Source organism: Erythrolamprus reginae, chromosome 2 (genome assembly GCF_031021105.1).
Source record: "Erythrolamprus reginae isolate rEryReg1 chromosome 2, rEryReg1.hap1, whole genome shotgun sequence".
In the NCBI taxonomy this organism is placed as follows: domain Eukaryota; kingdom Metazoa; phylum Chordata; class Lepidosauria; order Squamata; family Dipsadidae; genus Erythrolamprus; species Erythrolamprus reginae.
Genome location: NC_091951.1, coordinates 332,006,197 through 332,019,344, shown reverse-complemented (window position 1 = coordinate 332,019,344; position 13,148 = coordinate 332,006,197). Strand labels below are relative to the sequence as shown.

The window sequence follows — 13,148 nt, the reverse complement described above, 5'->3', positions numbered from 1 at the left end:
TATCTTAAGATGGATGGATGTTTATTCCAGGCATGTTTAAATTCAGTTACTGTGGATTTACCAACCACGTCTGCTGGAAGTTTGTTCCAAGCATCTACTACTCTTTCAATAAAATATTTTCTCACATTGCTTCTGATCTTTCCCCCAACTAACCTCAGATTGTGCCCCTTGTTCTTGCGTTCACTTTCCTTTTAAACACACTTCCCTCCTGAAATTTATTTAACCCTTTAACATATTTAAATATTTCAATCATGTCCTCCCCCTTTCCCTTCTTCTCCCTCCTTCTCCTGTGGTCATCCAGATGTTGGAATGTGTTGACACACCAGGTAGGAATGATGTTTTGACTGAAGGCTCCATCCCCCTCCAGCTCCAAGCTGTGTCAAACTGAATTCATGCCAGAATGCCCAAGGATACAAGCAATCCCACATCCCAATCAAATTCATGCTTCACACACACTGTATATAAAGCTAGTATTTCTTTGAAAGAAAAGACTAGTCTGAAATGTAATAGAAAAAAGAAGAAAATGTGCATGCAACTCTGAGATGCATATTCCACTCACAAATGTTGGCTGAGGACAATATAAAGGTGGTGCTGGGAGATATAAGCCATTAGGAACCAAGCCACATAATTTTCTACTATGATCTTTGGCAAAATCCATCAAAACCTGAAAGGTTTCTGACAGAATGTCTGCTTCTGCCATAACAGCTGCTTTTAATATTTGTTCTACTGAACTAAAAAGGGCATTTGCATCTTCTTCTTCAATAGGATCTAAAACAAGCAAAAAAAGCAATAATAGTAAATAATGAATAATAATGATAATAAAGACAATAAAAATGTAGGGTTAAATGTAGAAATATATTTTAGTTCAAAACAAAATGGACTGAGTTACTAATATAATTTCCAGAGAGTTTTGCATTTGCATTTTGAAAATGAATAAATTTAATTTCATTCATTCATTCATATTCTGAATGTTATGGCGGCCCCAGCCCTCTGGAACCAACTCCCCCCAGAGATTAGAACTGCCCCCACCCTCCTTGCCTTTAGTAAACAACTCAAAACCCACCTCTGCCGCCAGGCATGGGGGAATTGAGATCCTCTTTCCCCCTAGGGCTTTACAATTCTATGCATGGTATGTATGTATGTATGTTTGGTTTTTATATTAATTGATTTTTAATCATCAATACCAAATTACTATTGTACACTGTTTTATTGTCGCTGTTAGCCGCCCCGAGTCTCTGGAGAGGGGCGGCATACAAATCCAATAAATAAATAAATAAATAAATATGACAGTTTTACTTTCAAAGAACCGCCTCACTTAATTAACATGGTTAAGGATCTTTGCTAATGCCAGGAAAATTTTATTCAGAATTTTGATAAATCTATCATTTGTTGCATTTGATACAGAACAAAAAATTGTGGATTTTTTCTGTTGCCTTATGCAATATCAGTAGAATAAAAAGATTTCAATATCTCTTTCATAACAGTGGTTTATTATGTTAGTTATAACAGTCAATATATTTCCAAACTAACACTACAGTCATGTAACACAAGTATAAGCACAATATTAGTGAATTCAATATCCAAAAAATTTCCCAAAATCATTCATATAGACCAGTGTTGGCAAACCTTTTCAGCACCAAGTGCTGAAATAGGAACATTCATGCATGCACGGAGGAACACCGGAAACCAGAAGAGCAGTTTCCCAGCATGCCCATGCCGGGGAACTGCTCTTCCGGTTTCCGGTGTTCCCGTGCATGCGCACCAGGAAGCTGCTCTTCCAGTTTCTGGGGAGCTGAGCTTCTGGTTTCTAGAATTTCTGTATGCTAGCTGGCAGGAGCGCATTGGAACCTGGAAGAACAACGGGCGACGGCTGGCGTGCCTGGAGAGCTGGCTCTGCATGCCACTTCCAGCACATTTGCTATAGGTTCGCCATCACTGATATAGACCAATAAAGTACAGAAAAGGCTTCAGTGAAAAAATGACTGAGAGGTGTTATCTGATGACACCTTATTAATGAAAATGAACGGTCATAAAATGAGAGCTATTGAACTAATATGTGTGTGTTTCTGAAAATCTTTAGAAAATTATTGGAAAGTTATTAAGGACATGGTACAGATATATTAAACATTTGAAGAAATATTTTACCTTTATAAATTTAGATCAGCAATATATGCATTGATTAAAAAATGTATAATAATATTTAATCATTTGGAAGAATTGATAGCAGGTTGCCTGTTTGTAAATGTGTGTTAAATAATATATGTATATTAAGAAAGGCATAAAGATACCTAAGGGTAATTCCACATCTTTCCTAATGTGGAAGTGCATAAAAGTATTAGAAATATAATAAAATTCACATTAAAAAATCTGTGCACCTGTCAGTTGCTTGTATCTGAGGTTTCCTTGATTTGTTGTTTCATTGTTCACAGGCTGACCCAAAAAAGATTGTAGCTTTTCTTGAAAAATATTTGTTGGGGTCAAGTGTAATGGCAGGAACAATTCCACATTCCCTGACCTGAAATTGTATCAAGAGTAACAGGGTAGCTTACTTCAAACTGGCATCTGCTTCTCAAAATGGCATCTGCTTAATTACACAGGGAATTTACTCAAGGGAATACTTTACAAAAGGAAAATAACAATAATAATAATAATAATAATAATAATTATTATTATTATTATTATTTATTAGACTTGTATGCCGCCCCTCTCCGAAGACTCGGAGCGGCTCACAACAAAATATTTATTGAAACAAAGGATATTTGTCCCATTCAGTAAAGTACAAAACTCTAGAAGAGCTAATATTGCACAATAACAAAAATCAGCAAAAGAAACCTATTTTGGGAGGGTTCCTTTGAAATCTTAGATAGAGATGTTTCCTTCTGACCTGTAAGATTACTGCAACTATCACTTCATACACTGTACCTGATTAGAAACATAATATCTGCTAGGTGGCAGAGAGAGAGAGATGATATCCGTAACTCTACAAGGATTGTAATGTCTTCATAATCTACGTTTAAAACATCAAAATTATCTCTAAAAGTTGGATTCTTTATCTAGGGATCAACTTCGAAGTTTCAAGATAAACTACTAAGATTAGATTAGAGCCCAATATATATGTCTGATTTACCGCACTGCCCAAAACCATAGTTGTTTAACTATCAGTAACTGGTTGGGTGAAACCAAGTAATGGTGTGCTTTAGCTTCATCACACAATGTGCTAGCAGCCCTGTATCATAACAGATCACTAAAATGGAACCAACGGTGATGGGAAAATACTACACACACACACACACACACACCCCGGCTCTGTTTTAAAAGTTCATGCTCTATATTGTTGACAAAATTCTGTTGGATTTACCTATTTTAGGTTTATTAACACATACAGAGAAACAGAGCTTCTATACCTATCTATCTACAGTATCTATCTATCTGTCTGTCCGTCCATCCATCCAGTTGTTAAGGTCATGGGCAGGAAAACCAGGACCTTGTCATCTCTTAGGTACAGAAACTAAATTGATGATTTGGGTCCACTTTATTTATTTCAGCATTAGACTGGTAAGTCAAAAAAGAGTCACCTATCAACCTGCCCTTGATCATTATGGTAGCTTATGTTTCATAACTTTCAGGTGGAGGCCTTTATCCTGCAATAGATAGATTCAGGATGATAATGATGATAAATATCTATTCATGGTAAATAACATAATGCAAATTCATGAAAAATAATTATACATTACTGACCTTGCTAAGCTTTTATTACTTTGACAATATAGTTGATAAGCCACTCCAATTGAAACAGCCATTTTCCAGTCTCCAAGTTTCTGAGCTAGCCACACAGCTTCTGGAATTAGTCCACTGATGAGCAACAAATCAAGCGCATATTCTACAGTCCAAGAACAAGACAGGCCATTATCCCTAATTGCTTCGGTGACTCTGGAATGTTGCAGAGGAATAGTACGAAGGCATCCATCTATAATTTAAAAAAACAACAGCGGTACAGTAGTTGTTGTGAGTTTATTTTCTTATTAAATTGCTCAAAGGCACTCCTTTGCAAGCTTACTTAAAAGTAAGACCAAGTGAGCTCTGAGCCTGTTTTCAGATAAGCTGAACACAGCCATCAGAACTGTAGATCATTTGCATCAGATATCCTCCCACCAAACATCCTACTTTTATCCCAGAAATTCAGATCAGCATCTACAATTTTCAGTTCTGTGAGAACAGGACCTGTCATATTGGATGCATTTTATAGGAAGAACATTTTTCATTTAGAGAAATGTTATAGAAAAATGTTATGCCATTAGTTTACTTAAGAGAAAAAAGGGGGCAGCTGACAAATAGACTACATAAATTATATGTTAGGAAATAGCTACAAAATATTATCCAATACACAATAATATCCAGGTTTTGTGCATTTCTATAAGGCAGGATGGAGGAGCTTACCTCTCAATACAGCTCTGTCACTACAGTAGTAAGCAAACATTTGAAACAATATCAAAAGGTACCTGGTTTGATATGAAGTGGCGGTAAGAGACCAACACTGTGGGGAGGAAGTATATAAATTGGCCCATTAATAAAGTAGGCTGCCATGAATCGGGCCAAAGATTGAACCACTGCCAGAGCAGCTTCGGTGTGAATGTCTTTTATCCATTCAGCATCTAAAATGAAAATTCAAAAAAGTCTTGAGGTAACTGAATGAAGTAAAAAGCTCAAAATAAAGTTATTATTATTCAGTGTGTGACAATTCCATGGTCTTTCAAAAACAAAAGCCAAAGACTGTAATTTTATACTAATATATACTAATAACATCTAGATCTGGCCATGAAAGATATTGAGAGATATGTATAGCTTTTATTAGGGTTTTGTAATATTTTTTTTAATTGTTCTTTTAAATATTGTTTTTATTTGTTGTAAGTCACCCAGAGTCCTTGAGAAGTTGGGCAGCATATAAATTAGATCAGTGATTTTCAACCTTTTTTGAGCCGTGGCACATTTTTTACATTTACGAAACCCTGGGGCACATTGAGCGGGGGGAGGGTGGGCTCATTCTCTTCCTCCCTTTTGCTCTATTTCTCACTCCCTCTTTCTCTCCCTTCCTACTTTCTCTCTCCATCCCTCTTTCTTTCTCTTCCTTCCTTCCCCTCTTTTTTGCTCTCTTTCTCTCTCCCTCCCTACCTCCCTCTATGTCTTTCTCTCCTTCCCTCCCTCTCTTTCTCTCTCTATTGCTTTCTTTCTTCCTCTTTCTCTCTCTTGCTTTCTTTCTCTTGTTCTCTTTCTCTCTCTCTTGCTTTCTCTCTCTCTCTTGTTCTCTTTCTCTCTCTCTCTTGCTTTCTTTCTCTCTCTGAGCTTCGCGGCACACCTGACCATGTCTCATGGCACACTAGTGTGCCACGGCACACTGATTGAAAAACACTGAATTAGATGGATCAATTGATTGATTGATAGATAGATAATATAAGTCTTACTGATCTTAGTGGAACTTACTTCAAATAGAAATGACAACAAAAGTAACAATAAATAATTTGATAGAAGGGCTATCCAATTCCAAAACAATTCTGGGTAGCACACATTAGGAAAATAGAGTAAACAATGAGTATAAAAAGAAACAAAATAAAGAATAAACAAAAACAAAGTTCCAAATTGTGAATTCACCCAACTTCAGAAATATATGCCTCCTACAAGGAGCTCCAGTCAGGCTTAGCCAAGGGCATGTGAAAGCAGCCAGGACTTTAAGATCTTCTGAAATGCCATCACCCCCCGGAGGGCAGGTGCTGCTGGGATAGGACTATACTGAACCCCCAAATAGCGACATGCAAAATATTTTGAAGCAAACCATTTTAAATTTCAAATTCCACTTTGTTTTGATGCAAGACAATCAGTGTGCTTTAGAGAAAAAAAGAGTTATAGCAGGTATGCTGATAGTTATCACAAGGCAATAGCCATTTAGATTTTGAAAACACTGTACAAGTAGTCCTCGACTTACAACAGTTCCTTCAGTGACCATTCAAACTTACAACAGGACTAAAAAATAACACTTATGACCATTTTTTCGCACCTATGTTTATAGAAACATAGAGACATAGAAGATTGATGGCAGAAAAAGACCCCATGGTCCGTCTAGTTTGCCCTTATACTATTTCCTGTATTTTATCTTAGGATAGATATATGTTTATCCCAGGCATGTTTAAATTCATTTACTGTGGATTTACCAACCATGTCTGCTGGAAGTTTGTTCCAAGCATCTACTACTCTCAGTAAAATAATATTTTCTCACGTTACTTCTAATCTTTCCCCCAATTAACCTCAGATTGTGCCCCCTTGTTCTTGTGTTCACTTTCCTATTAAAAACACTCCCCTCATGAACCTTATTTAACCCTTTAACATATTTAAATGTTCATGTGACTTTTGGACATGGGAAACTAGTTCATATTTATGATGGTTGCAATCCCCTTTTGCGACCTTCTGACAAGTAAAAACAATGGGGAAGGCTAATTCATTTAACAACTGTGTTACGAATTGAACAGCTTTAGTGATTCACTTAACCAATGTGGCCAGAAAAGTTATAAAACAGGGTAAAACACACTTAACAAATTTCTCACTTAACAACCGAAACCTTGGGCTCAATTGTGCCAGTAAATTGAGGACTCCCTGTAGTTTTAAAACAGATTGGAGAGGGAATTTTAGGGATATTTGGGAGGGGGGAGAAGAGTTTAAACAAGGAAATAAAAATGCATAATATAATTCAAAGCAATGTTTATTATCTGTACAGAAATGATGAACAACTTATGTTTACAACACTGTAACAAAAATAAAAAAATCTGCAACATATGTTAAATATACTTAGCAGTGACTGTTCAAAATTAGCGCTAATCAAGACTCATGGATGGTCCTCGAAGTTGCAACTATTGTAATGTCTCAGTCACTTGATTGCAATTTGGGTGCTTGGGAACTGGTTCATAATTATGACCGTTGCAGTTGTGTCCTAAACTACTTGTATTGATATGTAACCTGAGTGATGAAAGACAAATTCTACATTTACATACCTGTCATAGCATTTCGGTTTCTTACAGAAATTTGGTTTCGTTTTAGAAGTTCATATACCAGATGATCACACAGACCCTGAGCCTCACTTATATTATAATGATACAGATGGCAATATAAAATAGCAAGATAATATCGAGTTTGAAGAAAGGGTATTCTCTTTCCTCCTAGATTTAGAAAGAAAAATAATTGGATAAAAGTTAAAAACATAAATCCTAGTTGTATAAAAAATAAAGCCTATGCATGTACGAGTGCAAATCTAGCTCTTGGATCCATATTCATAAGTGAAAATAGGAATACATTTGCAGTATAGTACAATACACTTTATTTAAATCATTTGAGTAAACAGTCATTTAAACAAGATCAACTGAATGATTTTTCAACTTCAGTTCTTTAATAGCATTCATTATTGCAAAGAGAAATTAACTTAGGCAAACTCTTTTGAATCCCAATGTGATAGTTTATAACAATTAAGTTTAACTTTTAATAATTTTAATAATCTTATTTTTACTTCTGGCTTTTTCTTAGCTGCACCAAATGTATTACTAGATTCTCTGTGTCTGCATATACCCAGTAACAAAAGTGAGGCAGTTTTAGAAACCTCCCATTCAGATACGTACATGTATTACCTTTATTTCTATTTTATACAATCTTTCTCGCTCCCCATGTTTCCCCAGGTAATCCCAAACCCATTTTGGACAGGAATGTTGTGGTGGAGCTCTACCGTTCTCTCTAAGCAACATAATTACTACTTTAAGAGGCTATATAGGCAGAGTATGAAAGACAGATTAAAGAGAAAATGGTGTGGTAGGTTGACAAGCACAAAACTATTCTGTGGAAGATGACACAAAACAATTGCTACGGTAATGACAGGAGAGTGAAAGGGAATTCTAAGGGGTGATAGTGTAGGAAGCATCACATGTAAGGTATTTAACTATTTATCTTGCCTCACTATGCTGGATGCAGGCCAATTGTGGAATAGCAGCAGGATGAAAAGGCCAGATTGAGACTTGAACTAAAAAGAAATATCAAATTATTAGCTAAGGAACACCCTTCAATATGCAATAGCAGATGAATTACATTGAAGGATATTGAAGGAATTTGCTGAAGCTAAATTAAGCTCACATCTTAATATGCAGATAGTCCTTGCTTAACAGTGTTACCGGTAATTGAAATTGGCACCTCTTGTTGCCTTATTCCTTTTGTGCAATATCACCTTTTTTATTGCACATAAATAGAATGAATCGCATTGGTTTACCATCACTGAATTTATATATTTCCAAGGTAAAGAGCAAGATATAAAAGCTTTAAATTAGAGATGGACCAACTCTGTTCTTCTGTCCAATGTCAAATGCTCTTTGAAAGTCTGAAGAGCAACCTTCCTTACAAACTGCTGCTTGGGATAGAAACAATCTCACAGAAAATGGGAACATAAAGTGCAAGAAAGGGTATCAGAGTTAGAAAGGTTTTGTCATCTACTTTTGGTTTTGGCGCCGTTCACTGCTTTCTTCAACTCTACCATGCCGCTTCAAAGATACTACAGATAATGTCAGGAAAAAAAAGACCACCCATATTTCTTCAAACAAGTACCAGTAATTTTTGCAGGAAGGACTAACCTTAAAAATGAAACCACTATCGTACCTTTTTCTTTTGTTTCCTGAAAAGCTCTTTCCCAGGCCTCCACAGACTTTTTATATGATCCCATCAGAAACTCTTCCTCACCTTAAAAAAAAATTGAAATCCAGTATTTAAACCAATCTTAATCTTCAAGCCAGTTTGCTTGAGATCAGCAACCATGAATTATTCGGTTCTCACATAGAAGACACTGACACTTATTAGAAAAAAAAATATCTGTATGAATAAATTCACTGTGGGTATTGTCAGGAATCCATTGTTTCTCAGAATAGAGATGTGGGAATATTAACTCTTTAATGAATATCTCATACAACTAAATGCAGAATTTAAGGTCAAATCAGCCCCTTAAATTGTATCCGTTATTAGCATTGCAGGTGGTAGGGGATCAATTTCATATTTTCATGTATATGTTTATGCAAAGTATATGAAGTGATGGTAGTTTCTTCAAGACACTAACCATTCACAGACTTGAGATTCAGAAGCTGTTCCAAGCTTTCTCCCGAAGTCTGCAAGATTGCCTGCATATGACTTGCAAGTGCTTTGGTCACTGGAATTTCCCGAGCAATTTGGATTTCAGTCACTGATTTGTTGGAGTTATTCACTTTTCTGCTTAGTTGTGCCCAATACCAAATCACATGTTTATACAAGTATCGCCAGATTACAGCTAACCTAAATTTAAAAAGAATTAAAGTCACAAATTAAAACAAACTATTGACTAATCCTTACATATTCTATGCAGAAGAAATATTACACTACCATTTAAAAGGGAAATCACCAGAAAATTCAGGGCTGTAAAATAATTTTATTATAATTATTATAATAATAATTATTATTAAGTGATTTAAAGTGTAGATTGTGCAAAGAAATTGTAGATCAGATATTCAGCTCATGCAAGATCCCACAAACTGATTATGAAGAGTGACATAACAGTCATCAAAATTATTTAATGGAACATCTGTAAAAATATCATGTGACACTAAGGAAAAATTGTTGAGTTAAAAAAGAAGTTGAAAATGAGCAGGTTAAATATTGTGGGATTTCTGAATTCAAACTGGTAATGACTTGGCTCATAACATACAAATTTAACTGTGGTTGAAAAAAAGGAAAGTGTGATTAATTGATGGGCAATACCAGGGGACAGAAGAATATTGCAGAAGACAAAGAACTGGAGAAGATCATAAAGTATTAAGACCTGAAAATTGACGTTGAAAGATTATGGCATAAATTGGCTTTGGTGGTCCCAGTGGTTATCGGCATACTGGGTCTTATAGTAAAATCTATTATAGGTGTTAAGAAACGAGAAGGAGTACAGAAACTCAAATGCTGCATTTTACTTGTCCCAGAATTCTTATTCATGATTCAAGTTACACTGTGCATCAAAATAGTCAAATATTTTAAGTAATACTTTTAATATTAGAAATACCTTTTTTCTTGATTCTCAGTTGGGTTTGCATTTGGAAAAGAACATGTTTGCATAGAACATGTTGCACAGTGCTTCTGGTGACTATTCCAATCCATGTGCCTTTGAAACAGAGGCACATCAATAGAATCTAGTTCCACTTTATTATTACCATTCAGATCTGCTACAAGAACTTCATATTGTGGTATTCTTTTGGCATTTAAATAATGAATAACCATCTTCAGCAATGAGAAACCTCCCAAAAGATTAGTGGAGAAAAGGTGATCTTGTTGTTCTGCAAGTATCAGTTTTAAGGTCTGCATTGTGAATTTCATTAAATGCCCCATTGTTTGTCTGTGTTGATTTTCCCAACTGAGGACAGACAAAAATTGTTGGAAACAGTTTAAGACACATTGTATCCATGATTGATTCTTGACAAGAGTACCTAATTCTTTCAGTTTCACATGCTGGAGAATGTTAAAAAAGTGTACAATGCAACGAATGTTAAAATTTAACAATATGTCTTTTTCTTTTATACTTCTTGAAATCCCCACTCTCCAAGCAGCGATGAGATTCTTTTGAATATGATTCAGTTCAAACAATAGGCCATCTTTTCTTCTGTCTGTTCCATCCATTGCATGAATTGTGTCAAACATTGATGCAAATTCCAGCTGGCCTTCATCACATAAAGCAAAATCTTTTTGGTTTACCAACATGTATGAATTACTTTGAAAAAAAATGTCATCACTGGATTCTTCATTGTATTCCTATATTAAAAAAAGTAATACATCTGAAAGATGCTTTAACTACAAAAAGTTTCAAACACAAAAGACATTGCTATCATCCAAACAAATGAAATGTCATTTCTATATGACAATTATTCTCATTCACATTATATTATTAATATTTTACTTATTATTATTATTATTTAAAATTATTAATATTAATACTTCATTCGTAAAGGAATCCGAATACCTGGAATAGTGATACTTCATTTTGTTCAGTGGTGCCTTCTTCTTCTTGTAGAAACTTTGGAGTTCCAGAAAAAGTAGAAAGTTGATTTTCATATTGTAAGAGATTAGCTCTTAAAGACGACAATGACTGCAGTGGCTGCTTTTTCCCCTCAGGCTATGGAAGAGAACAACGTACGTTTTTACTGTTAGCACCATCTAATTTTTTTCTCCTCAATTTCTGAATGCAATAGTTGAAATAGATTCTGAAATAGGTGGCATTGTAGATCACAAAATATATTATTTATATGGTTTGGTCTTTCTGGATATCAGCAACATAAAACACATACAGTATTAACCCTTGCAGAAATGTCAATATGACCAGAAGAGTGATAATCACAGCATTGGGAATGAAATAGAAAAGTATTTTAAAATATTATTTTCAAATATTTTGGTAAATAAAACAATTTTCTCAGTGCTCTTGAAACAATAAAGATAGGACCAAATGTTCCCCTCCAGGAACATATTTTGTAACTGCTATGATGCTACCAAAATGGCACACTGGATATTTACCATGGACATATTAATTCTGGTTTAGCCAACAAAACCTGTAATAGATTATCCATTCACAAGTGTAAGAAAAATGGAATAGGTTAGAATTAACTCCTGCATGCAAAAAATAGATTCTGTGGTCTTGTGATATTTATTTTAAAAAATATCAAACAAATTACAGTCAATCCTTCACTTGCTAGAGACGCTGTATATATGTTTTAGAAATTCTTATGAAATAAAAAGGCAGACTCATAATTTTTACTCTATTTCAGTTCTCTTTCTATCTGAAAAATCATGCCAGTTGGAATCTGGAAAATGTCTAATGAAATTTATTTATTTATTTATTTTATTACTTAGATTTGTATGCCGCCCCTCTCCGAAGACTCGGAGAAATGTGGTTCATGACGTATAGGCATAATCTATACTCAATAAAACTTCAGTATCAGATTATATGACATTAACTGTAAGGATTTCATCTTTTCCTGACAACGAAAAACAATTTGACTATATGATAGCAAGCATGACATGGAACTTTAAGCAGGAGAATAAAGAGATGTATAGAAGAGAGCAGAGAACAGGAGACATTTTCAGCAAAAAAGAATACATGTAATCCTTGATTTATTACTACAATTGAGTCCAACATTGCTGTCGCTAAGCAAGACTATTGTTATGTGAGTTTTGCCCCATTTTATGACTTTTATGCCCACAGTTATTAATAAGTACAGTTGTTAATTTAGTAATACAGTTGCTAAGTGAATTTGGCTTCCCCATTGACTTTGCTTGTCAGAATGTCACAAAAAAAAGATCACATGGCCCCTAGACACTGCATCTCATAAATATGAACCAGCTGACAAGTATTTGAATTTTGATCATGTGAAAATAGGGATGCTGCAACAGTTGTTAAGTGTGAAAAAAAGTCATAAGTCACTCTTTTCAGCGTATAGTAACTTGGGTTGGTCTTTAATTGAATGGTTAGGATAGTCGAGGACTACCTGAACTAAGTAGAAATGTTGATTCTAAGTAAAATACAGAACACTGAGAATCATCACAAGGCAAATATTAAACAATTCAAATTCTTTGGAAGACAGAGTTACCCTTAGTTTTTGGACGATAAGATGCTCCAACCTATAAGACGCACCTAGCTTTTAGGAAAGAAAAGAAGAAAAAAAATTGCCTCCTTGCAGCAAACAGTCTGGTCAGTTTCAGCACAAGCTGATTTAGCACAAGGAGCTGATTGGTGGTTGGATCAGCCTCCCGGAATGCTGCTGATCAGTTGTTCCAGCTGCAGAGATCGCCACCACCCATTACTGCTGTCGCTGCCCATCACCACTGCTATTTCCATGTGCCTCATTTTTGGCCTCTGCATGTACCATTTTTGGCATGTTGGCTACGCATCCCCATTGACTGGAACGGGTCAAAAATGAAGCCGAAAATGGGGCGCATGAAGGCAGTGATAGGTGGCAGCAGTGATGGGTGGCGGCAGTGATCCCTGCAATCTAGAACAGCTGATAGGTGCTATTCCAGGAGGCTGATCCAACTGCCTACTTGTGCTAATCAGGCTGTGCCGAAGCTGATCA

General features: G+C 35.5%; 1 protein-coding gene across 2 annotated transcripts in view; it reads right to left on the bottom strand.

Annotated features, from left to right (window-relative positions):
• Window positions 1–13,148, bottom strand: part of CPLANE1 (ciliogenesis and planar polarity effector complex subunit 1) — a 78,492-nt gene that overhangs the window by 53,836 nt on the left and 11,508 nt on the right. For both annotated transcript variants that reach the window (XM_070743431.1, XM_070743432.1), the window contains exons 12-20: window positions 11,045–11,197; window positions 10,094–10,836; window positions 9,128–9,339; window positions 8,677–8,757; window positions 7,038–7,202; window positions 4,500–4,652; window positions 3,739–3,967; window positions 2,376–2,515; window positions 560–768 (exon numbers count right to left, since the gene is read on the bottom strand). In XM_070743431.1, coding sequence (XP_070599532.1) covers window positions 560–768; window positions 2,376–2,515; window positions 3,739–3,967; window positions 4,500–4,652; window positions 7,038–7,202; window positions 8,677–8,757; window positions 9,128–9,339; window positions 10,094–10,836; window positions 11,045–11,197 — 2,085 coding nt within the window. The remainder of the gene's footprint in view (window positions 1–559; window positions 769–2,375; window positions 2,516–3,738; window positions 3,968–4,499; window positions 4,653–7,037; window positions 7,203–8,676; window positions 8,758–9,127; window positions 9,340–10,093; window positions 10,837–11,044; window positions 11,198–13,148) is intronic.